The 27082-nt window shown below is 49.2% G+C and overlaps 1 protein-coding gene across 2 annotated transcripts in view; it reads left to right on the top strand.

Moving 5' to 3' along the window:
• EPRS1 (glutamyl-prolyl-tRNA synthetase 1) overlaps window positions 1–27082 on the top strand; it is an 85051-nt gene that overhangs the window by 39851 nt on the left and 18118 nt on the right. Inside the window, exons 19-28 of one of the 2 annotated variants that reach the window (XM_077282246.1) lie at window positions 670–924; window positions 1838–2074; window positions 2874–3098; window positions 3880–4124; window positions 4592–4643; window positions 5728–5937; window positions 12307–12379; window positions 17071–17150; window positions 17230–17331; window positions 18596–18751. In XM_077282246.1, coding sequence (XP_077138361.1) covers window positions 670–924; window positions 1838–2074; window positions 2874–3098; window positions 3880–4124; window positions 4592–4643; window positions 5728–5937; window positions 12307–12379; window positions 17071–17150; window positions 17230–17331; window positions 18596–18751 — 1635 coding nt within the window. The remainder of the gene's footprint in view (window positions 1–669; window positions 925–1837; window positions 2075–2873; window positions 3099–3879; window positions 4125–4591; window positions 4644–5727; window positions 5938–12306; window positions 12380–17070; window positions 17151–17229; window positions 17332–18595; window positions 18752–27082) is intronic. The other variant, XM_077282247.1, reaches the window with a different exon arrangement.

Raw genomic sequence — 27082 nt, forward strand, 5'->3', positions numbered from 1 at the left:
ACGATTGTTTATTCTGGTCGACATCGGCCATTTCATGGGAGAAAAAGGATCCTTTAGAAAGTGGTTTACAGTAGCGGACGAACCCTTTAGAGTTATCGGGATGCCTTTAAGGTTCTCTAAAAGGGATTTTCCAATGGTGGGCTAAGGGTAAAGAATGGTGTAAAATGCAGAAATGACCATTACTTAATACTTTACTCCTCTCCCCCAGCCCTTCTAATAACAAAAGTAATAACAGGCCATCTATCACTCATGTGACCACTGCAGCCAATCACTGGCCTTGTGTTGTAGATATATATATCACTGCAATGGTCATGTGAAGGATGGTCGAGACGATATAAGGGGTCAGTAATGCTTATTTCCTTGTTTTATAACATTCTCTATCCTATGACTAGTTTTGAAAAGTCTCCAGAAAAGCCCCTTTTACTTAATGTCTTAAAGGGGTTCTCTGGTGCTGCTCGCTTTTTGCATCGTTAGTGATGGTGACGTCATGTAGGATGCGTTCACGATACCTGCCAGGCTACTGATGTGGAAGGCAGCGGCACCAGGACCCCTTTAAGCTGTGCTGATTGCAGGGATTTTCTCCAGCTTCTTTCACAACTTTCTTAAACTTTTTCTGTTTTTCTTTCTGTTTGGTGTCTGCTCTGCTGCTCCTTCTCTTTCGCTCTAAAGCCTCAGGTAGAAGCGGCTGTGAAAAGTTTATTAGAGCTGAAAACACAATATAAGCAAATAACTGGACAGGAGTACAAGGCAGGCGCCCCTTCTGTAGCCCCAGCCAGCGGCCCCTCGCCTCCTGTAGCCCCAGCCAGCGGCCCCCCGCCTACTGCTTCCTCCAGTCCTCCAAGCTCCGACATCACCCTGTTATACAGCAGGGTCTCTGAGCAAGGAGAGGTGGTCCGACAGCTGAAAAGCAAGAAGGCTTCCAAGGTAGGACCCTGCGGCCACACTTGTGTTGTGTGTGTAGATGCAATGCTTTGCCTTTGTGTACTGGGTCTATACATAACGGCAGCCATGACCACGTGCAACAAACTCTCCATGTCTGAGGCCGACTGGAACGTTCAGATAATTCATGTACTAGTTACTGATCAATCTCCTACAGCACGGACATAAATATCTGACCACTGGGTACCTTCCCCAAACTCCCCCAACCAAGTCTTTATGTAGGATGCCGTCCCCCCCTTCCCCTCCAAGCGGTGATGGATGGGGATGCTGTATACTGTGAGGGTGACTGGGCCGGTTGTAAAATCTGAATTAAGACTTGTGCTCCAATCCTTTTCTCCATATCGTAGTATTATCTACAATATGGATAATTATGATCTTTCTGAGTAGTTTTAACTATTGGACATTAATAGTCAGCACAGGACCCGGTATTGCGATATTATTCCACTATAGGATACACTGGAGATTTTTGTGCCAATGTTTGTTTTCATGATGATCTTGGTTTAATGTTTGCTGCTTCCCTCTTTCTCGCTCTCCCCTCTTTCTCGCTCTCCCCTCTTTCTCGCTCTCCCCTCTTTCTCGCTCTCCCCTCTTTCTCGCTCTCCCCTCTTTCTCGCTCTCCCCTCTTTCTCGCTCTCCCCTCTTTCTCGCTCTCCCCTCTTTCTCGCTCTCCCCTCTTTCTCGCTCTCCCCTCTTTCTCGCTCTCCCCTCTTTCTCGCTCTCCCCTCTTTCTCGCTCTCCCCTCTTTCTCGCTCTCCCCTCTTTCTCGCTCTCCCCTCTTTCTCGCTCTCCCCTCTTTCTCGCTCTCCCCTCTTTCTCGCTCTCCCCTCTTTCTCGCTCTCCCCTCTTTCTCGCTCTCCCCTCTTTCTCGCTCTCCCCTCTTTCTCGCTTCCACATTTAGGAGGAGATAGATGCCGCAGTGAAAAGCCTCTTGAACCTTAAAGCTGAATACAAGCAGCAGAGCGGTCAGGAATACAAGCCCGGGGGTCCTCCTTCTTCCTCTCAGTCTCCTTCTAGTACTTCCACCCCCCCAACAACCTCCAGTCATGCATCCCCCAGCGACAACATCGCTCTGTACAACAAGGTGTCGCAGCAGGGGGAGCTCGTCCGCAAGCTCAAATCCGAAAAGGCGCCAAAGGTAAAACAGTTTTGGGCCATTTGCAATAAGATTCTACATCTTTTCTGTGCAGTGTTCCCATATCATTTTGCTGAGGGGAGATGCCACTAGCTGTGCCACCTGATGTAATGTAATATGTCAATATGTCATACTGGCCATTAAAGGGTCTATTCCCGTCCGCATAGATGCCTATTATCGGATAGTGCTTGTTAAAACAAACACTTAAGCAATTTACTCCTTATTAAAATTTGCAGCCGTTCTTGAGATATAGACACTTTTGTTTACAGCCGGTACTATCAGCGGTGGTCGGTCTCCAAGGCAACGCGCTGTAAGCAAAATAAAAGTATTAATATCTCACAAACGGCTGAAAATTTTAATTAGGAGTAAATTGCAAATTTTCTCGTATTTACAAGAACTATCTTGGAATACCCGTTTAGGAAGATGGAAATAAACTTTTAAAGAAATATTGACTGTGAGGCATGCACAGAGAGATGTACTTGTTAGCGGCTCTCTGTGGCGCCCTTACGACACCTCATGATATAAAGATGTCAGTTGTCTTTATGAGAGAGCTCATTTAAGATGATTTTTTTTGGAAATAACCACAGATGTGATGTCTTCCAGGACTGTGAATCATGGGGACATTTATCAAACCTGTCCCCGAGTAAAACCGGCCTTGTTGCCTACAACAGCCAATCACAGTACAGCTTTAATTTTTCAAAAACAGTTAATGAAATGAAAGCTTTTCTGTGATTGGCTGTTATTGACAACAAAGCTGATTTTACTGACAAATGTTGGTCATCATCTTTTCCATTTTTTTAAGGACAAAGTGGATGAAGCGGTAAAAGCCCTGCTGTCTCTCAAGGCTGAATATAAAGAAATGACCGGGCAGGAGTACAAGCCGGGACAACCTCCTCTAAGCAGCGCAGCGGCGGCGCAACCTGTTCAGGAAAATAAGCTGCCGTCTTGTGAGTCTGAGCAACTGCTTAACATGCTCACCAAGCAAGGGGAACAGGTCCGAAAACTGACGAGCGAGAACGCTTCCAAGGTAAGAAGACTACTGTATCCATCAACGTCTTTATCGGATGGTGTGCACTACGTTGCTTCTGAATTGACGAATATGGGTATATAATAGACAAAAAAGGGGTTATTTTCATCTTCATAGGTGGATATTGTTGGATAGTCCTGGTAAAAACAAGCAATTTTGCAATTTACTGCTTTTTAAAATTTGCACCCGTTCCTGAGATATTAACATTTCAGTTTTTGCGTATAGCTCGTTGCTTAGGAGACCGACCACCGCTGCAGTTTGGCTTGTAAGCAGTGCGCTGAAGCTAGTCGGGGTTTAGAGCTTACAGTACACTCCATTGATCCTGGATATCTCCTGAATTGTGCTTACAAGCTCATTATAAAGAGCATGTAAGCACTGCGTGTGTTCTGCTGTCTCACAGCAGTGGTCGGTCTCCAAGACAATGAGCTGTGAACAAAAGAAAAGTGTTAATATCTCAAGAACGGTTGAAAATATTAACAAGTAGTAAATTGCAAAATTGCTTCTATTTACAAGCTCTATCTGGCAATACCAAATTATGAAGATGGTACAAACCCCCTTTAAGTGATCCAATTCTGGCCTCCACTAGGGGGAGCTTTGGACCTTACTGTATATATTTATACATTGCACTAAGATGTACGCTCCCCCTAGTGGCCGCCAGAATAGACGTGCAGGGAATAGAGACCTCTTTTTCTAGGGAAAATTAAAAAAAATTTCTTTTTTTTTTTCTTTTTTTTTTTTACAATCCTTTTTATGGCGATTTGACACGACTGATTATTTTTAGGATGTGGTCGATGCTGCAGTGAAGCAGCTTCTTGATTCGGTGCTTGCCCTGGCTCAGTACAAGGCTCAGACAGGAGCAGAGAAGACAGCGGCGGCCACAACTGCAACTAAAGAAGACAAGAACCAGAAGGAGAAAGAAAATAAGTCCGAAAAGCAGAACAAGCAGCCGAAACAAGGAGACAGCCAGAAAAAGAAGGACGCGGGCAAGGAGGTCGCTGAGGGGCAAGGCCCTAAGAAACAGACCAGGTACGACTCGACGCCTCTGATCTCCTGCCTTATATCTCAGTTCGTTTACTTAAAAGGGATCTCCACCCAGGTGGAGAAGTTCTTGGCTCCTTATTTCCCTGCATATTTAATTTTTGATCTGGTCTATGGTCATCAATCAGCTGAGAGGAGCTCAGAAAAAGACAGACAAGAGTTAAAAAGTTTGCCATTGGACATTTAAAAGGATCTCACTGGCAGATTCTCAGTTCACTCATTCTGCAGCCAGTAATACAGAGGTTATAGAAGGCTAATGATTTTTTTTTTTTTTTTTGGAGGGTGCTAAACATAAATGCACTTAAGGAAAAAACGTTTTAAGGAGCAATATTCCTATTTGGTTGCTAACAGTGAACAATAGATGCTTGGCTGCAGAACATTGTAAAATGATGTACGTGTAATAAGGGCTTGTTCCCCAAGTGTGATTTTTTTTTTTTTTTCTCTTATTATTTTAGGCTGGGACTGGAAGCCAAGAAGGAGGAAAATCTTGCAGACTGGTACTCCCAGGTACGTTACCGGCTGGCAGTGTCGATGTGTGTAAGCCTCTGTGCACATTGTGTTTAGTCTGAATACTTGTGCCCTTGCACAGAGGACGCCAGGCTAAATCATCGCTGCCCCCTTATTCTCTGTAATGTCGGTGCTCCCCCCCCCCAAAGATGGTTTAGTAATATCATAGCCTAGCGATAGCCATTGTTTTATAAGATGGGAATACTTCTTTAAAAAAGACGTATGCTCAAGTGATGAGTGAGCGTACTCGGATAAGGTGTTATCTGAGCATGCTCAGGTGCTAATCGAGCATTTCTCCTTCGCCTCATTGGGGGACACAGACCATGGGGTGTATGCTGCTGCCACCAGGAGGCTGACACTAAGTATTACAAAGAAAGTTAGCTCCTCCCCTGCAGTATACACCCCTCTGCTGGCTCCCAGCTAACCAGTTCTTGCTTAGTGTCCGTAGGAGGCACACGGACTGGTCTGCTATTCAGACCCAAAGAACTTTTTTTCCGTTTTTTACTTTTTACTACGGTCGAATGGGGCGACGGATTCTTTCATGTTCCGATCTCCTCGAACCATCAACAGGCGAGCACGGGAGTTTTACCTCTCCGTATCCTCTCCTGCGACGTGGGAAGCCACTGCCTGAGCTGATTCTTGGGGCGACGGGCCCCTTCAAGGGCACCGATCTCCCCCCTCCCTTATCAGACGAGCACTGGAGTTTTACCTTCAGTATCCTCTTCTGCAGCCAGGCCTATTGCCGGACATTCAGCCCTGTCCACCAGGTTTTACCCTCGGCTGTACAGAGACACCCAAACTGGCAATCCTTCTGTGTTGCCATTGTCGAACAGCCGCGGGGACTCGAGCATATTTTTTGAACAATCTGAAAATACTCGATTAAGACACGAGCATCCTAAGATAACACCTAATTTGAGCACGCTTGCTCATCACTTGTATGCTCTGTGTACATACGGGTTTGCTGATGGCTGCTTTTCACGTAGAAGCGGTACGGATATGTACGACGGGCGCACATCAGGGACGAGATGTGCACGTGGCCCATGTCAGAAAGTGTCACATCCTACATATCTTCTGTGTCTTCCAGGTGATCACAAAGGCAGAGATGATCGAGTATTACGACGTCAGCGGGTGCTACGTGCTGCGGCCATGGGCCTTTGCCATCTGGGAATCCATTCAAAATTTCTTTGATGGCGAAATAAGAAAGTTGGGCGTGGAGAACTGCTACTTCCCCATGTTCGTGTCTCAGGCGGCACTTGAGAAAGAGAAGACCCACATTGCCGACTTTGCCCCAGAGGTGAGTTATAGCAAAGTGTCGGCCACAAGGTAATGCTCACTGTCTGATCAAATGGTCATAGGTTCAGGCAGACATGGGTGTGGGCAGTATTCCACCGACGCACAGTTCAAGGCTGCTGGAAATCCCGGGAGGCCTCTCTACCCATCAACATCCTGGAACAAAGAGCCATCTACCTCCCTACTTCACTGGCAGGACCTGCTGGGGGGTTACCCGGTACACATCCAGTCTGACAATGCATCAGCCGTGGCATGCATGAACCATCAGGGCGTAACACGGAGCCGGCCCGTCATGTCAAAAGTCTCTCGAATTCTATTGTGGGCCAAATAGTGTGTCCTGCCAATCTCATCACTTCATATCCTTGGTGTGGACAACTGGGACGCCGACTTCCTAAGGTTCGAAGGCCTCTCCTCAAGTGAGTGGTCTCTCAACACAACCAGATATTGTAGATCTGTTCACCCAAATCTGTTGAAGGTGGAGCACACCCGACATCGACCTCATGGTGTCCTGGATGAATGACAAGGTCCCTCATTTCATGTCTAGGTCCCGCGACCCCTGGCGATCGGATCCGATTCTTTGGTCCTTCCCTGGTCCCTCTTATTCCCAGAGTCGTCAAGAAGATCAATGCAGATGAAGTACCAGTAATCCTCGTGGCTCCAGACTGGCCCAGAAGAGCTTGGTGCACAGTCGGTCAACCTTCTTGCTCATTGTCCCCTTTTCCACCAGAGTTCAGTCTCTCAAGCTAATGGCATGGGTGTTGAAGCCAGTGTCTTGAGACAGGCAGGTTTCTCATGTCAGTTCATCCAGACCATGGTCAAGGCGAGAAAGCCCTTGTCCTCTCGCATTTATCATGGCACATGGAAAGCATTTTTTTTTTTGCTGGTGCGAGGACAATCCGACAACTCACATTAGTCCATGAGCCGGGCCAGATATCGGTACCACCCGGAGTGACTAATTTTCTTTGGTATTTTTAGGTAGATGCATGTCTGTAGTTTATTTTTTGATATGATAGCCCTTACATATACGTAGCTTATTAACCCCTTCAGCCCTAGGCCTATTTGTACCCAAGTGCCTAAGCCAATCTGACCTGTGCCACTTCATGGGCTAATAACTTTGGAACGCTTTCACCTATCCAAGCCATTCTGAGATTGTTTTCTCGTGACATATTGTACTTCACGTCAGTGCTAAATGGGAGTCAATATATTTTACCTTTCTATATAAAAAAATGCTAAATATTCGGAAATTTTGGAAAAATCGGCAATTTTTTAACTTTGAAATTCTCTGCTTTTTACAAAAATACTGATACCCCCCATAATAGTTATTAATTTACACTCCCCACATGTTTACTTCATATTGGCATCATTTTGAAAATGAAACCTTATTGTTTTACGACGTAATAGGGCTTATAGTTTTATGCGCAATTTTTCACATTTACAGCAAAACCCACTTTTCAAAGGACCAAGTCACTTCTGAAGTCACTTTAAGGGGCTTACATAACAGAAACCACCCATAAATTACCCCATTTTGCAAACTACACCCCTCAAGCTGTTCAAAACTCATTTTTAAAAACTGTTAACCCTTTAGGTGTTCCACAGGAATTTTAGCAGAATGAAGGCGAAATTTCAAAATTTCATTTTTTTTCCAGATATTACATTGTAATCCAATTTTACCTGCAACCTAGCAAGGGTTAACGGCAAACCCAAACTTGGTTACCCTAATTCTGCAGTTTATAGAAACACCCCACATGTACTCGTAAACTAAAGTATGGGCACACAGCACAGCTCAACACGGAAGGAGCGCTATGTGGTTTTTGGGTGGCGGATTCACTGGAAGAAATCTAGGGGGCCATGTCACATTTGAAGGCTGCCTGAGGTACCCCCACAGTGGAAACCCCAAAAAGTGACCCTATTTTGGAAACTACACCCCCAAGGAATCTTTTAGGGGGTATAGTGACCACTTTGACCCAACCAGTGTTTCACAGTAGTTGGAAACACTTGGTTGAGAAAATGGAAAAAGTGCATTTTTTACATGAAGGTGTCATTTTAGGCTCATTTTTTTATTTTTAAGAGGTGTACCAGCAAAAAATGCACCCCACTATTTGTTCACCAATCTCTCCCGAACACAACAACACCCGATATGTTGTCGTACACTGCAGTATTGGGGAACGGCAGGCCTCGGAAGGGAAGGAGCGCCAAATGACTTTTGGAGTGCAAATTTTACTGGAAGAAATCTAGGGGGCTATGTCACATTTGAAGACACCCTGAGGTGCCCCAACACCCTAACCTATTACTATGCCACAATGTCTCGGCTGCCCATAGAACACCCAGAGGTCCATGAATACTTCATGCAAGGTGGCTTTTCGGTCCAGATCGGTAGCAAGAATCCTTTTGGACGAATTCCTGTGGACCAGACCATTGAAGAGACAATCAACAAAGACACCCAGACACCAGGGGGCACAAAAGGCTTCAGCCTCAAAGTTGGAGCTGTTTCCAGGTTCTACCTGACATCAGAGTACCGCAGTATGTACTTGAGGCAGCTGAGGGCCCTGGTAGGCCAACAATATACTGACTTCAGCCATTCAGACCTACAGGTGTCTAGGATTAGAAGAGATGAAGCCGATGTCCAATCTTTCGTTCAACTGCTGGAGACAGGTTGGGTGAACCCCTTCAACAAAGAGCATAATGGTGAACTTATCAGTTTGTCAACAGCGACTGTAGCACCACCAGATGTAGCCAAAGACCTTCAAGGGGCATACAGTATAGGAGAGGATGCATATCAAACATTCAAGGATGAGCGTTTGGGTACCGATAAGCCAACTACATTGTTTCATGACAAGATGACGAAGAACAAACTTAAAACGTTCTCTAACATCCAAATGAAGACACGCAGACAAGGTCTTGGCAAGGAGGTAATTTTGAAGGCTGACAGAAACCTATTTGGCCAGATGATACTTGTAGCTGAGAACAGAAAGCTACAAATGAGTGATGTCTTGACTCATCCCCTGGGTCCATTGCCATGGGCACTTGCCAATGGTGATGGGTCTATCCGCAAGACCAACAAGGCTGCCCTCGCAAGGGAGTTGGAGAGGAATGCTCGTCCTGCAGAAGTGATCCCCGAGCCCTCTGCAACCATCATTGATGGGATGAGCCTGGTTCAGAAACTGAAGGGAAACAATGCAACATTTGGCCAGCTAGCAGGCACAGCAATGAGTCGCGCTATCCATGAGGGTGCTAAGAGCAAGCGCATTGATATTGTCTTTGACGTCTACAAGGAGACATCCATCAAAGATACAGAAAGAGTCAACAGATATGAAGGCACAGGGATCCATTTCAAGAACATTCAACATGGGCACAACATCCAGCAGTGGAAAAAGCTTCTAAGTAGTTCCTCCAACAAGGCAAGTCTCATAAAGTTTCTGGTAGAAGAATGGAAGGCGAAACACCACAGGGAGAAGCTTGAGGAGAAGGAGCTGTATGTCACATGTGAGCAGCTCTGCTTTAAGATCACCAAAGAACAGTGGGAAGAGGCTGCTGACCTTAAGTCAAATCAAGAAGAAGCAGACACACGCCTCCTTCTCCATGCTCTTCATGCAGCAGAATCTGGTTACAAGTCGGTCATCATCACTTCGGAGGATACTGATGTCATGGTCCTGTGTCTGGGCATGTGCCACAAAATCCCATCCCACCTGTTCCAGAAATGCGGTACACAGAACCGGACAAGATTCCTGGATATCACCACTCTGAGCCGAACATTGGGAGGCAGCGTATGTGATTCATTGATTGGTATGCATGCATTTACAGGCTGTGACACCGTCAGTGCATTCGCTGGCCGTGGGAAGATGACGACACTCAAGCAGTTGAAGATGAACAAGACATACCAGGATGCCTTTCAGGAAGTTGGTCGTTCATGGGAAGTGTCTACCGAACTTTTTGAGAAGTTACAGGAAATCACCTGCCACATGTACCTGCCAACTACCCAAACAACTGAGGTAAACAGGCTCCGTTATCAGCTGTTCTGTGCCAGACGTGGAGTGGTAGAGTCAAGTCAACTCCCTCCTTGCCAGGACTGCCTTTTCATGCATGCACTGCGTGCAAACTACCAGGCTGCGATCTGGAGGAGAAGTCTGCAGAGCCAGCCATGGGTTGCAAACCCAACAGACTGCGGTTGGATGATAGATAACGACGGAAAGCTTGTTGTCAAGTGGATGCAAGGGGCACCAGCACCAGAAGCTATTATACAGCTACTGTCCTGCAAGTGTGTGCGGTCATGTGAACTTCCTCAGTGTACTTGCCTCAGCAATGGCCTGAAGTGCACAGACATGTGCAGATTACAGACATGCCAGAACAAGGGTACTGAAGACGAGCCAGTAGAACAACAGTCAGATTCAGAGTCCGATGTTGAAGATATTATGGAGTAACATATATATATATATATATGTATATATATATATATATATATATATATATATATATATATATATATATATATATATATATATATATATATATATATATATATGCACATGACATGTTCAGTGTGTATTTACATAACTTGGATTAAATTTTGTTACAAATACTACATCTAGTCACTCCGGGTGGTACCGATATCGTCATATTTGGTTCTTGGCTCATGCTAAAATTCCTGTGGAACACCTAAAGGGTTAACAGTTTTTAAAAATGAGTTTTGAACAGCTTGAGGGGTGTAGTTTGCAAAATGGGGTAATTTATGGGTGGTTTCTGTTATGTAAGCCCCTTAAAGTGACTTCAGAAGTGACTTGGTCCTTTGAAAAGTGGGTTTTGCTGTAAATGTGAAAAATTGCGCATAAAACTATAAGCCCTATTACGTCGTAAAACAATAAGGTTTCATTTTCAAAATGATGCCAATATGAAGTAAACATGTGGGGAGTGTAAATTAATAACTATTATGGGGGGTATCAGTATTTTTGTAAAAAGCAGAGAATTTCAAAGTTAAAAAATTGCCGATTTTTCCAAAATTTCCGAATATTTAGCATTTTTTTATATAGAAAGGTAAAATATATTGACTCCCATTTAGCACTGACGTGAAGTACAATATGTCACGAGAAAACAATCTCAGAATGGCTTGGATAGGTGAAAGCGTTCCAAAGTTATTAGCCCATGAAGTGGCACAGGTCAGATTGGCTTAGGCACTTGGGTACAAATAGGCCTAGGGCTGAAGGGGTTAATAAGCTACGTATATGTAAGGGCTATCATATCAAAAAATAAACTACAGACATGCATCTACCTAAAAATACCAAAGAGAATTAGTCACTCCGCTTGGTACCGATATCGTCAAATTTGGTTCTTGGCTCATGGACTACATGTCCTTTTCTTTCCTTTCACTCCTGGGGTTCCTACATTTTAGCCTAGAGTCTGGGTTGTCTCTGTTTCCTCAAGTGTTGGGTCTCCACACTCTCTATCCTCTGGTTTCCCGCTCCCATGTCAAGACCGTCCTGCAGGGAGTCTCACACTCTGTTCCTCCATATCGTCATCCCGTGGGACCGTCACCTAGTCTTGAGCGTCCTCCAGAGACCCATTCGAGACATCACCCTCTCATCTTTCCTAGAAAGTTCTGTTCATTGCTTTGATCACTGCAGTCAGGCAGGTATCAGAACTAGCAGCTCTCTCGTGCTGCTTCCCCTTTCTCGTCCTCCACCAGGACAAGGTGGTTCTCCAACCGGTGCCTTCCTTCCCAAGGTGGTTTCACCATTCCACCTCAACGAGGACATCATCCATCCTTCTGCCCATCTCACCCTTTGGAACATCCCTTCACAAGTCGTAACTCGTTAGGGCCCTACCCCTGTACCTCTCAAGAACAGCATCATTCAGACTCCAACGCCTTATTGGTGATTCCTGAGCAGGATACTTTTCCTTCCAAGGTCCACTATCCCCCCTGGTTCCGCTCTGCCATAATGGAGGCATACCAGGGGAAGGAAAGACCACCCCCTCCGGGAGTGAGGACCCTCTCCACCTGCACAGTGGGGGCTGCCATCACCAGGCCTCTGTGACCCAGCTCTGTACAGCCGCTACCTGGTCTTCCCTTCATACTTTCTCCAAATTCTACAGGGTGCATACCTGGACCTCGGCTGATGTGAGCCCAAGAAGGAATTTTCTTTTGTTTCTTGTGAAAAGAACATCCATGGCTGTGAAAATATAAAAAAAATAATGATGGCTTTTGGAAGATAGGAGAGTAAATGTAAGCTAAAACTGACTGCGTCATTAAGGAGTTAATGCAGGGGGGCCGTGCGGTGCAGGAGACTATTTTACAGGGCGTACATTAGAGCTTTAGTGTTATGTTTAATCTGACCCAGGTTTATTATCTGTATTAAATATGTTTGCGATTTTATTTATTTAGGTGGCCTGGGTGACCCGATCAGGGAAGACCGAACTGGCTGAGCCAATCGCCGTGCGGCCAACGAGCGAAACGGGTAAATAACCATAGGATTAAATCTCCTGCGGTCAGCAACGACCGGCAGCGCCATAACCTGCACATTCATAGCGAGGACATTCAGTCTGCCATTACACCGCCATCTTGATATGGGATGTGTCCCCATTATGGCTCCTCACAGCGGTCACATATTTTAGAGACAAGAATGGCATCGCTTTCTGTCCCGTTAGAAAAACTCGCTTCGCAAATGGATATTCGCCCTAAAAAACAAGCTCCAAAACGTCCTGGTCTTCATGGCTCCTCATCCCCGTTCTGGCCTGCATGACCTCCCCATCCTGGTCTGCATGGCTCCATTATCCCCATCCTGGTATGCATGGCTCCTCATCTCCATCCTGGAATGCATGGCTCCTCATCCCCATCCTGGTATGAATGGCCTCCTCATCCCCATCCTGGTATGCATGGCTCCTCATCCCCATCCTGGTATGCATGGTCTCCTCATCCCCATCCTGGTATGCATGGCCTCCTCATCCCCATCCTGGTATACATGGCCTCCTCATCCCCATCCTGGTATACATGGCCTCCTCATCCCCATCCTGGTATACATGGCCTCCTCATCCCCATCCTGGTATGCATGGCTCCTCATCCCCATCCTGGTATGCATGGCCTCCTCATCCCCATCCTGGTATGCATGGTCGCCTCATCCCCAACCTGGTATGCATGGTCTCCTCATCCCCATCCTGGTATGCATGGTCTCCTCATACCCAACCTGGTATGCATGGCCTCCTCATCCCCATCCTGGTATGCATGGTCTCCTCATCCCCATCCTGGTATGCATGGCCTCCTCATCCCCATCCTGGTATGCATGGTCTCCTCATCCCCATCCTGGTATGCATGGCCTCCTCATCCCCATCCTGGTATGCATGGTCTCCTCATCCCCAACCTGGTATGCATGGTCTCCTCATCCCCATCCTGGTATGCATGGTCTCCTCATACCCAACCTGGTATGCATGGTCTCCTCATCCCCATCCTGGTATGCATGGTCTCCTCATCCCCATCCTGGTATGCATGGCCTCCTCATCCCCAACCTCGTAGGCATGGCCTCCTCATCCCCAACCTCGTAGGCATGGCCTCCTTATCCCCATCCTGGTATGCATGGCCTCCTCATCCCCATCCCCATCCTGGTATGCATGGCCTCCTCATCCCCATCCTGGTATGCATGGCCTCCTCATCCCCATCCTGGTATGCATGGCCTCCTCATCCCCATCCTGGTATGCATGGCCTCCTCATCCCCATCCTGGTATGCATGGCCTCCTCATCCCCATCCTGGTATGCATGGCCTCCTCATCCCCATCCTGGTATGCATGGCCTCCTCATCCCCATCCTGGTATGCATGGCCTCCTCATCCCCAACCTCGTAGGTATGGCCTCCTTATCCCCATCCTGGTATGCATGGCCTCCTCATCCCCATCCTGGTATGCATGGCCTCCTCATCCCCATCCTGGTATGCATGGCCTCCTCATCCCCATCCTGGTATGCATGGCCTCCTCATCCCCATCCTGGTATGCATGGCCTCCTCATCCCCATCCTGGTATGCATGGCCTCCTCATCCCCATCCTGGTCTGCATGGCCTCCTCATCCCCATACTGTTATGCATGGCCTCCTCATCCCCATCCTGGTATACATGGCCTCCTCATCCCCAACCTCGTAGGTATGGCCTCCTTATCCCCATCCTGGTATGCATGGCCTCCTCATCCTCATCCTGGTATGCATGGCCTCCTTATCCCCATCCTGGTATGCATGGCCTCCCCATCCTGGTATGCATGGCCTCCTCATCCCCATCATGGTCTGCATGGCTCCTCATCTATATCCCGGTCTGCATGGCTCCTCATCCCCAACCTCGTAGGCATGGCCTCCTCATCCCCATCCTGGTATGCATGGCCTCCTCATCCCCAACCTCGTAGGCATGGCCTCCTCATCCCTATCCTGGTATGCATGACCTCCTCATCCCCAACCTCGTAGGCATGGCCTCCTCATCCCCATCCTGGTATGCATGGCTCCTCATCTATATCCCGGTCTGCATGGCCTCCTCATCTATATCCCGGTCTGCATGGCCTCCTCATCCCCATCCTGGTATGCATGGTCTCCTCATCCCCATCCTGGTATGCATGGCCTCCTCATCCCCATCCTGGTATGCATGGCCTCCTCATCCCCAACCTCGTAGGTATGGCCTCCTTATCCTCATCCTGGTATGCATGGCTCCTCATCCCCATCCTGGTATGCATGGCCTCCTCATCCCCATCCTGGTATGCATGGCCTCCTCATCCCCATCCTGGTATGCATGGCCTCCTCATCCCCATCCTGGTATGCATGGCCTCCTCATCCCCATCCTGGTATGCATGGCCTCCTCATCCCCATCCTGTTATGCATGGCCTCCTCATCCCCATCCTGGTATGCATGGCCTCCTCATCCCCATCCTGGTATGCATGGCCTCCTCATCCCTATCCTGGTATGCATGGTCTCCTCATCCCTATCCTGGTATGCATGGCCTCCTCATCCCCATCCTGGTATGCATGGTCTCCTCATCCCCATCCTGGTATGCATGGCCTCCTCATCCCCAACCTCGTAGGTATGGCCTCCTTATCCCCATCCTGGTATGCATGACCTCCTCATCCCCATCCTGGTATGCATGGCCTCCTCATCCCCATCCTGGTATGCATGGCCTCCTCATCCCCAACCTCGTAGGCATGGCCTCCTCATCCCCATCCTGGTATGCATGGTCTCCTCATCCCCATCCTGGTATGCATGGCCTCCTCATCCCCATCCTGGTATGCATGGCCTCCTCATCCCCATCCTGGTATGCATGGTCTCCTCATCCCCATCCTGGTATGCATGGCCTCCTCATCCCCATCCTGGTATGCATGGTCTCCTCATCCCCATCCTGGTATGCATGGCCTCCTCATCCCCAACCTCGTAGGTATGGCCTCCTTATCCTCATCCTGGTATGCATGGCCTCCTCATCCCCATCCTGGTATGCATGGCCTCCTCATCCCCATCCTGGTATGCATGGCCTCCTCATCCCCATCCTGGTATGCATGGCCTCCTCATCCCCATCCTGGTATGCATGGCCTCCTCATCCCCATCCTGGTATGCATGGCCTCCTCATCCCCATCCTGGTATGCATGGCCTCCTCATCCCCATCCTGGTATGCATGGTCTCCTCATCCCCATCCTGGTATGCATGGCCTCCTCATCCCCATCCTGGTATGCATGGCCTCCTCATCCCCATCCTGGTATGCATGGCCTCCTCATCCCCAACCTCGTAGGTATGGCCTCCTTATCCTCATCCTGGTATGCATGGCCTCCTCATCCCCATCCTGGTATGCATGGCCTCCTCATCCCCATCCTGGTATGCATGGCCTCCTCATCCCCATCCTGTTATGCATGGCCTCCTCATCCCCATCCTGGTATGCATGGCCTCCTCATCCCCAACCTCGTAGGCATGGCCTCCTCAACCCCATCATGGTATGCATGGCCTCCTCATCCTTAACCTAGTATGAATGGCCTCCTCATCCCCATCCTGGTATGCATGGCCTCCTCATCCCCAACCTCGTAGGCATGGCCTCCTCATCCCCATCCTGGTATGCATGGCCTCCTCATCCCCATCCTGGTATGCATGGCCTCCTCATCCCCATCCTGGTATGCATGGCCTCCTCATCCCCAACCTCGTAGGCATGGCCTCCTCAACCCCATCATGGTATGCATGGCATCCTCATCCTTAACCTAGTATGAATGGCCTCCTCATCCCCATCCTGGTATGTATGGCTCCTCATCCCCATCCTGGTATGTATGGCTCCTCATCCCCATCCTGGTATGCATGGCCTCCTCATTCCCATCCTGGTCTGCATGGCTCCTCATTCCCATCCTGGTCTGCATGGCTCCTCATTCCCATCCTGGTCTGCATGGCTCCTCATCCCCATCATGGTATGCATGGCCTCCTCATCCCCATCCTGGTATGCATGGCTCCTCATCTATATCCCGGTCTGCATGGCCTCCTCATCCCCATCCTGGTATGCATGGTCTCCTCATCCCCATCCTGGGTATGCATGGTCTCCTCATCCCCATCCTGGTATGTATGGCTCCTCATCCCCATCCTGGTCTGCATGGCTCCTCATCCCCATCCTGGTCTGCATGGCTCCTCATCCCCATCATGGTATGCATGGCCTCCTCATCCTTAACCTAGTATGAATGGCCTCCTCATCCCCATCCTGGTCTGCATGGCTCCTCATCCCTAGCCTGGTCTGCATGGCCTCCTCATCCCCAACCTCGTAGGCATGGCCTCCTCATCCCCAACCTCGTAGGCATGGCCTCCTCATCCCCATCCTGGTATGCATGGCCTCCTCAACCCCGTCATGGTATGCATGGTCTCCTCATCCTTAACCTAGTATGAATGGCCTCCTCATCCCCATCCTGGTCTGCATGGCTCCTCATCCCCATCATGGTATGAATGGCCTCCTCATCCCCATCCTGGTATGTATGGCTCCTCATCCCCATCCTGGTATGCATGGCCTCCTCATCCCCATCCTGGTCTGCATGGCTCCTCATCCCCATCCTGGTCTGCATGCATTTTTTTTATTATTATTCTTATTGTTATTATTATTATTTTAGATATATGGATATTATATATATTTTTTTTTTTTTCTGATTCTATATTTTTCTAATTTTATATTTTCCAGTTATGTATCCTGCGTACGCAAAATGGGTGCAGTCACATCGTGACCTCCCTATAAAGCTCAACCAGTGGTGCAACGTTGTGGTATGTACTATCATCTGTGGCCCTTTATTGGTCTCTTTAGCCCTCACAATTGACTGATTTTTTCCCCTACCTCTCCCAGAGATGGGAGTTCAAGCATCCTCAGCCGTTCCTCCGCACCCGCGAGTTCCTGTGGCAGGAGGGACACACAGCTTTTGCTACACAAGAGGAGGCTGCAGAGGAGGTACATCTGTTGGGTAAATGTATTGGGACGGTTTTTCTTAATGAACTTTTCTCCATATATCCTGCTGACTATAGTTTTGCTCTGCCCTAGCACCTAGCTATGTACCATTAGTACTTAAGATAATGCACCAGCATAGAGAGATGTGGATTATAGTGAGAGAAAACCAAACAAATAATAAGTAAAAAATATATTATAAAAAAATTATAAATATATAATTATTATTTTTATTTTTTTTTTCTTGTATTTCACAACCAATAAACTTTATTATCCGTAAGTCCCAATATGAAATATTTTTTGATGATAAAAGTATGTCACAACACTTTATCAAAAATGGTTTTTCCTGCAGTTTTGCACAAAACAAACAAAAGTTAATGTAATTAAAAATACATTATATTTACCAAAAAATAACACCTATATATTGTGTAACTAGTACAGCAATAATCAAACCATGACACATCTGACAAAAAGATTAAAAAAACAGTTCTGACTGCCATAATGGAAAAAGAAATAAAAATATAACTAGTCCAAAATTAAATACCTTTAGCAAATGGCCAGAAAATAGTCCTACGGGATAAAGTCTGTGTCCATTTGGCACAGGTGGGTGTAATGTTTCCAGCGGCCCACCAGATGGCAGCGTTGCCCCGTCTCGCTGCCGCTTACCTGTCGTCTTGATCCCGGCTCCGTCCGCCAAGTGTCCTTACTTCACCCTTCTCGGCTTATTCCTATAGGGTCATATAAATGGAGTCGTGCCCACGTTCTGTAATACAAGGGGCCTCGTTATTTGCTTCGGATGTCACATTGCGGCATTTTTTTTTTCTTCTTTTTCGGTTACATCACTTAAGCCGGGCTCTAAATAAATACAGATTCTTTTCTTTTCTTTCCTTTTTTTTTTTTTTTTTTTTTAACCTAAAGTCACTTTGTGAAATGAATTACGTTAATTTAATAAAATATTCCCAGGTTCCTTAGATTAGAAGTGTCTGACACTCTTTCCATGCACAGCAAGCACGTTTTTTAAAGGGACAGCGCCACTTTTCGATACTGTAAGAGCTGGGGGGACCTCCCAAAGCCTTAATTTTCAGGTCTGCGGTTGGCATTTCTTACATGTAAATGAGATAACGTTCAGTCACAGGCGGTTTCATTTTCGACTATCCTGATGTAGAGACTCGTTATGAGGGGGTGTATCTGTCGACCAGCTTGTTGACGGTTTCCAGGAGCAATGAAAGTATAGCTTTGAAGTATTAACTGTATCTGATGATGCCTGCAGGTCCTGCAGATTCTGGATTTCTATGCCCGGGTCTATGAGGAGCTCTTGGCAATTCCTGTAGTAAAAGGAAGGAAGACCGAGAAGGAAAAGTTTGCAGGAGGCGATTACACCACCACTGTAGAAGCATTCATTTCTGCCAGCGGCCGAGCCATCCAGGTTAGTAGTATGGGGAGGGTCCGCACAAGTTCTTATGGTGGTACTAAGTATTGTAGGGATCTACCCTCTCGGGTAGGCATTAGGAAGCGTTCACACAGGCAATGCGGTTTGTTCCAGACAGGTGCAGTTTTTTTGCTTTCATTAAACTCAAATGTTATCAAAACCCAAAAACCAGCCTCTTCACAGAAAATAACAGTTCATTTAGCAGGGCACATATGTCACCACGTGCTCACCCGAACTGATTACAGTCCGTTATCCCAGAGCAAACGTCATACATAGAACAGGCACAATCCCACCAGTCTCGGAATCTCCTTCAGCCCAAGCTGTAGAAGCTTCCAGCACCAAACAAGTGTTTAACTCTGGGCACAGTTCACACTGAAAAGGCTGCAGCTTACACACACACTGCTCAGCTTTCCTAGCTGACCCTTGCAGTCTCCAGTCAGAGAGAAACCCTGGTCTGTCCCACTTCCAGCTTGTGAAGGAAACCCAGTTCCTCCCAAGTCACCAATCCAATAACTACACAGGCACAGCTCTCCAGCGCCCCCTTTGTCTCTCAGGTCAATAAGGGAACTGCACCTAGAGCAAATGGCGGCCGGGGAGACTGCCCTGTTACCCACTCTGGGTATTCTAAGATTCGCAATCAGAGTAAAAGGATCAGCCCAAAATTAATTTATGATTTAAATGCCTTAAGGGCGCACTAGGTAATTACAAGAAATATACAATAAAAATATATCGAGTTACAGTCAGAGTAAAATCTAACAATCATAAGGCGAGGCTTAGAGTTATAAAGCTGGAGGTCAATTTACCAGGTTGAAGGTCGTTTGTGGAAGCCGGGGGGCTCAGCGTTCCGCAGGTCCAAGACTTAGTTGCCGGGCAGCCCCCAGAAAGCGTGTGCTTGCTCCCCTCTGGCTGGCATACCCTCTCCCTTAGTTCCTTAGTTAGTCATCTTCCTCTGTTCAGTGGTGTTCATGTCCCGTAGTCTCAACCTGGCTGAGCACAGCACCGAGGCCAAAGTCTACGAACGGCTGCGTGAAGTCGGCTGCCTGTAGTACGGGAGAGCTATAAAGGGCGGTTTTGAGCGCCTGGAAGGCGCCTGCATCAGGCAGCTTCTTCTTGGTGAGGTCCGTCAGGGGATTGGCCAGGGTGCTATAGTGTGGAACAAACCTCCTATAGTACCCAGCAGTCCCCAAGAAGGACATCACCTGCTTCTTGGTCCTGGGGGAGGGCCAGGAGGTGATGGCATCCACCTTCCCGGGCTCTGGCTTCAGAGCTCCCCCACCTACCAGGTGTCCCAGGTAGTTGACCTCACTCATACCCAGCTGGCACTTTTCCGGCTTAATGGTCAACCCTGCTCTCTGGATCCGCCCTAACACCTGCGCCAGGTGCTGTAGGTGATCCTCCCAGGTGGCACTGAAGATGGCAATGTCATTTAGGTACGCGGTCGCATACCCTTCCAGTCCCTTGAGCAGCGCGTTGAACATCCGCTGAAAAGTGGCAGGGGCATTCTTCATGTCGAAGGGCATCACCGTGGACTCGTACAGTCCAAATGGGGTGATAAAGGCAGAGCGTTCCCGTGCCTTAGGGATCAGGGGAATCTGCCAATATCCCCTGCTCAGATCCATGATGGTCAGGTACTTGGCCCCGGCCAACTGATCGAGCAGGTCATCGATGCGCGGCATTGTGTACGCATCGGTGACCGTCACAGCGTTGAGCCCCTGGTAGTCCACGCATAACCGCGTAGTTCGGTCCTTTTTAGGGACGAGGACTACAGGCGAAGCCCACGCACTGTTGAATGTTTGGATCACCCCCAGTTTCAGCATCTCGTTTTATCTCTTGGCGCATATGCTGCTGCACCTCGAGAGAGACCCGATATGCTGAACGCCGGATCGGGGGGTGATTGCCGGTGTCCACCTCATGGACGGCTGCCTCAGTCTTTCCGGGCAGGCTGCTGAACAGCCCTCGAAAGGGGTGTAGGGTGACCCCCAGCTGGGAATGTTGGTCCTCCGAGAGCTGGTGGCCAACCCCCACATCCTCGATGGATCCACCCGCCTTGGCTTGGGTGAGCAGATCCAGGAGGGTTTCTACCTCACCTTCCTCGGGGAGGTTGCACACTGGGTGAGCACAAGCCTCCCGCTCATGATGTGCCTTCATCATGTTCACGTGGAAGGCCTTCCTCCTTCCACGGGCGTGGTCCAGGGTGACCAGATAGGTGACTGCGTTGAGCTGCTGGTGCACGAGGTATGGACCCTCCCATGCCGCCTGAAGCTTGTTTTGTGGGACAGGGACCAGTACCCATACCTTTTGACCCACCTGGTAGGTCCTCTCACAAGCATTCTGGTCGTACCACCGCTTCTGGCCAGCTTGAGCCTGGGCCATATTGTCATGCATCAGCCGCGTCAAGGCCGTCATTCTGTCCCGGAAGCGCATGACATACTCAATGGCCGACACTCCAGGGTTGGTCAAATCTCCTTCCCACGCTTCCTACCCAAGGGCAAGGGGCACCCTAACCCGTCGCCCATACAGGAGCTCAAAGGGGGAGAACCCCGTTGAGGCCTGTGGAACCTCCCGGTAGGCAAATAGAAGGTGTGGGGGATACCGCTCCCAGTCTCTCCAGTGGGAGTCAACCAACATCTTAAGCATCTGCTTTAAGGTGCCATTGAACCGCTCACACAGGCCATTGGTCTGTGGGTGATACGGGCTGGCTACCAGATGTTGCACGTGTATCTGCTTACAGAGGGACTCCATCAGCTGTGACATGAACTGGGTCCCTCGGTCGGTGAGCATTTCCTGGAGAAAACCCACTCTGGAGAAGATCTCCAGTAAGGCAGTGGCCACTTTGTCAGCCCGAATGGATGACAAAGCTACCGCCTCCAGGTACCGAGTGGCATAGTCCACTACCGTTAATATGAAGCATTTTCCGGAGCGGCTGGGAGTGGACAGAGGTCCAATGAGATCCACAGCCACCCTCGAGAAAGGCTCTTCAATGATGGGCAGAGTTACCAGTGGGGCTTTGGGGCGCCGCCCTGCCTTCCCCACCCTCTGACAGGTGTCACACGAACGGCAGTAGGCAATTACCTCGGTCCTCATTCCAGGCCAGTAGAAATGCTGCGCTAGCCTGGCCCTGGTTTTAGCGATCCCTAGGTGTCCGGCCAAGGGAATCTCGTGTGCTATCCGCAACAATTGCGCCCTGAACGGATAGGGTACCACTAACTGTCGGTCCCTGGGCCACGCCTCCGGTGAACCCTGCTGGACCGTTACCCGGTACAGCCGTCCCTGGTCCCAGACCACCCACTCACGGTCTGACTCCCCAGGAGGCTGTGCCGCCTGCTCCTTGAGAGCTTTCAGGCTAGCGTCAGCTTCCAACGCTGCCTGAAATCCCTGACTCGATGTGGCGACAATGGACGACACTGCCACATGCGCTGTCAGCTCCCCGGGATCTGTCTCCTGGCCGCTGTCTGACTCGGCAGCCACTTGGTCAGAGAGGGGGAAGCCGTCGGACCTCTGCGAGGCATCTTGGGCTCCGGCGCTCCCACTCCTGGTGACAGCGGCCACGACCGCTGTGCCCACGGGTACGCCTGCTTCCCCCCGGCTCCTGACCAAGTCGCTGGGTCAGGCAGACTTCCCTGCCCTCCTGACATCCCAGGTGTGGGGAACTCCTGCCCTGGGGTCTTACCTGGTGGCTCCTCTCCCGGAACGCCCCCTCCCCCCATGGCCTGTTCCTCTTCCTGCAGGGGCCCTAGGCTCAGCAGGCTGGATTCACTTAGGGGCCCTACACTGCCCATAGCAGCCCCTCCCTCCACCTCTGAGCTCTCCCCTACAGTCTCCTCACCTGTCCTCCCTGTGAGCCCTGTGTGTGTGGTGTCAGTGCGTGGATTACCATCAGGTTTCACTCCCTCCTCCACTGTTGGAGGCACATTCAATACATCAACATTCACAGCAGAGTCATGACATTCTTGGAGAGCCAAACTTGGGGGTTCAGTGGCCACATACTGAGACACTAGCCGCCCCAAATCGGTCCCAAGTAATACATTGGCAGGAATATTTGACGTTACTCCCACCTCCCGCATTCCCCTCCCGGCGCCCCAGTCCCACCTTGGCGACAGCCAGTGCCAGTTCCACGCCTCCAATACCAGAGACGGAAAGGGTTTTCCCCGGCACCAAGTCTTGAGGGGACACCACCTCAGGACGTACCAGGGTTCGTTCAGCGCCTGTGTCCCACAGTCCCATGACTGCTGAGCGGCCGATGGTGACGGGTTGGTAATTGTCCAGTGACCTCTCACCACCCCCTCCCACACATAAAACAGTGGACTGTTTTGGGGACAGGGATGGGGCCTTAAGACGCTGGGGACATACAGCCTTGAAGTGTCCCAGCTGGTTGTAGTGATGACCACGTCTAAGTTCTGCGCGTGGCCTGAAGAGGGCAGCAGGGGGGTACACCCCTTGCACTCTGGGAGCTGGGGAAAACATGGGCAGGATTGGGCTTACCCCCTCTCCAAGTGCTGCTGCAGGCTTCTTCGGCTCAGGCGCCCTGTTATTGGCATACTCGTCTGCCAGGGCGGCTGTAGCAGAAGCCCCCTTCGGTTTCCGGTCACGGTGAAACTGCTGGAGGTCCTCTGGGCAGTTCCACAAGAACTGCTCCGTGACGAACAGTTCCTGGACCTCCTGGCGGGTGGTGAGCGCTAGACCCGAGGTCCAGTGCTCTGCAGCTCTCAGCAACGCCCGCATGTGGTCGGTCCAGGTGTCCTTTGGGCCCCGCTGCAGGCTCCGGAACATCTTGCGGTAGGACTCTGGGGTGAGGTTGTAGTGCTGGATCAGGGCCCGCTTGATGCTGCTGTAGTCCTGCTCCGCCCCGGCAGGTAAGTCCCCCAAAACTTCCAGGGACTTACCCCTCAAATGGGGGGGTCAGATATCTTGTCCACTGATCCGGGGCCAGATGGTGCTGAAGGCAGGTCCTTTCAAAGGCCAGCAAGAAGGAATCCAGGTCTCCATCCTTCTCAAGCAGAGGGAAGTCCTCAGCCTGGACTTTGGAAGCCCTTGACTCTGGTGGTGCTGGGGCGTCCAGCAGGAGCCCGTGTTGAGCCATCTCCAGTCAGTGCTGGCGCTCCGCTGCTCTCTCTGCCGCTGTCCGCTCCTCTGCTTCACGGCGTTCTGCACGCTCTCGCTCCGCCGCTTCACGGCGTCCTGCACGCTCGGCCTCCGCTGCTTCACGGCGTTCTGCACGCTCGGCCTCCGCTGCTTTCTCTGCAGCTGCCATGAGTCTCATATAGGTGTGTTCATTACCCGCCTCGAGACGTGCCACTGCCGCTGCAACAAGGGCCTCTGATGTGGACAGGCTGGGGCGGGTAGGTGGTGGGTAGTCCCTTTACGGACTAAGCACGGGTGGCTGGCTCCTTGGGGAGTCCGGGCTGAGCTCCCCCTCGCCTTGAACGGTACCGTCTACCACCACCTCCTCCTCATAGACCATAGCACTGGCCTGCGTCCTCACCGCACTCCTGGTGCCATCCGCCATCTTTGGAACCTCTGGTTACTGACACAGCTGTAACCCTGACCTTGCACACAACTTGTTATATCTACACTCTGACCGTCTAGTGCTGGGCTGACGTTAAGACCCCAGCAGTGAAAGTTACCGCTGGTAGTCATTAGTGTCTGGGAGTAGGCGTCCCACGCACACTATTACTCTGATCCCACCGCTGCCACCAATGTGAAGGAAACCCAGTTCCTCCCACATCACCAATCCGTGATGTAACTACACAGGCACAGCTCTCCGGCACCCCTTGGTCTCTCAGGTCAATAAGGGAACTGCACCTAGAGCAAATGGCCGCCGGGGAGACTGCCCTGTTACCCACGCTGGGTATTCTAAGATTCGCAATCAGAGTAAAAGGATCAGCCCAAAATTAATTTATGATTTAATTGCCTTAAGGGCGCACTAGGTAATTACAAGAAATATACAATAAAACTATATCAAGAGTTACAGTCAGAGTAAAATATAACAATCATAAGGCGAGGCTTAGAGGTATAAAGCTGGAGGTCAATTTACCAGGTTGAAGGTCGCTTGTGGAAGCTGGGGGGCTCAGTGTTCCGCAGGTCCAAGACTTAGTTGCCGGGCAGCCCCCAGAAAGCATGTGCTTGCTCCCCTCTGGCTGGCATACCCTCTCCCTTAGTTCCTTAGTTAGTCATCTTCCTCTGTTCAGTGTGTGCCACTCTCCAAGTGTCTTCAGCTCTTAAACCTTCCGTGTCCCTCCCCCCTGTAACTGGGTGGGCTAGCCATCTCCACCCCTCAGCTTCCCTGCAAGATTTATTCCAATATCTAATAAATGGGATAACTGCTCTCAGGGTGATCGGATCAATACACGGGCTGTACCAGCGCATGAGGTTTGTTCTGCCAGTTGTATAGGGATCAAACCTGGACCCATTCGGTCGCTGTGGGAGGCTGATCTCTATATCTCAGGTTCCAGAACTCCCATGGACCCAGGAGTTGCATTGTCAGATGCGCAATTTCTTCAGGGCCATGAGGATATTTTTTATGAGCCTGTACCTCGGACGACGCGTCTATAATTCATAATTTCATGGCGGAGACAGTCCGGCTGGGCAGATAATAGACTTGGGCTCCTGGAGCCACCTGACATGCATGCTTTAATTGAGCCCCCAAGCACTTCCAAGCCCCCTGCTGGTGTGGCTTCCTCACTCAAGCTCTGAAGTGCCATCTGCCTGCTACACTGCGCTCAGTTCATTACCATACTAAAAGGAACTTTATTCATGAGAAAAGGTGGGGGCCAGGAGTGCTCATCTCTGCAGACCTGTGACCAGGAGACAAAATGGAGTCACGCCAATCTGTTAGTATGCCCGTATCCAAGATGGCGGCTGCTCCCTCATCACACAGCTATAGCTCACATTTTGGCTGGTCATTCACCATCAGCATATGCAACTCTGCTCCATCCAGCAGACCGACCCAAGGCCATGGTTCTAGTAAAAGCCATGGCTAGTGCATCTAATGAAATGCTGCAGAGCTAGGACTTAACCCTGTCCTACCTGGCTTTACTACAACATGGATAATCTACTCAAAAGTGAATATACAGAATCCGAATGTCAGAAACTTTAAAATTAATTTTATTAAATATACTTATTAAAAACAAGGAGAAGCTGAAATGTGGGTACAGGTCGAGCGATCTCATCTTTACCTTTGATAGGCATCCTTAACTCACAGGGTCCTCAAGGACTCATTTCCTCTTTATATACATATTTGCTGTCCTTGGGAGTCGGGTCTACCATAAACTCCATCAAATGGAAGTGGGAGGGTCTTCTTCCTGATGTATTGGGAGAGGAATGGGAAGATATTCTGGAATCTCCAACTAAAGTCTCCCCATCAATTAACAATAGGATGACCCAGTTATATATTATATATCAGTCTTATCTGACCCCGACACGACTCTTTAAAATGGGTCGCCTCCACTCGTCAGATTGCTTGCGGTGTCATACACGTGATGCAGATTTTATTCATATCATTTGGAGGTGCCCGGTAGTTCTTCATTACTGGAAGGAGGTGACGACATTACTAACATCTTTATTGTCGATCCCTGTCCCACCTGAGCCATTGACCTGCTTATTCGGGGTGTGGGATGCGGAAGCCTGGGAGGGATCATTACACTGGGATCTTTCTTCGACAGGCGCTCTTTATGGCACTGAAGGGGTTAGTGTTAAGGTGGATGGGTGGTTCTCACCCGTCTCTCAGAGCTTGGATTGATTTGGTGAACTCGATTATCCCGTATGAAAGAACACTGTACCAAAATAGAGGATGCCCAGGTAAATTTGAGAAGATTTGGGGTAGATGGAACTCCTCTTATCATACTCTATAGTCTACACTGACTGGACAATTATGCAAGAAGCTGGGTTTATGGTTTTGGGGGCATCACCTACAGGGTGGGACTTATGTATAATTTTCCTTTTGGCGACTTACTATTGGTAGTTAAAGTAGTTAATGTTATACAATAGGTGATTTATAAGGTACTAGTAATTTAACGTGCACAGTTTGCTATTCCTGCAAAACTTTGGATATGATGATACACTGCAATTGTTTGTATTCCATGTTACAGTTGATAATAACGAATGCAAATGTGTGTAATGTTCGATTTTATTCTGGAATCAATAAGCGACTTTAAACAAGGAGAAGCTGACAGCAAATATCACAGTAAATATCATAGTACAAAAAAAGGAGTGAAGGGGAAGTGTAAAAGCCACAGTGGCGAAACGTACGTTGGAGCTGGAGTCCTTGGGGGTCACAGACCACTATTATACTGGTACTTATATCCTCTATATACCACTTATGCATTTTCT

This window comes from Ranitomeya variabilis, chromosome 2 (assembly GCF_051348905.1).
Source record: "Ranitomeya variabilis isolate aRanVar5 chromosome 2, aRanVar5.hap1, whole genome shotgun sequence".
Classification (NCBI taxonomy): domain Eukaryota; kingdom Metazoa; phylum Chordata; class Amphibia; order Anura; family Dendrobatidae; genus Ranitomeya; species Ranitomeya variabilis.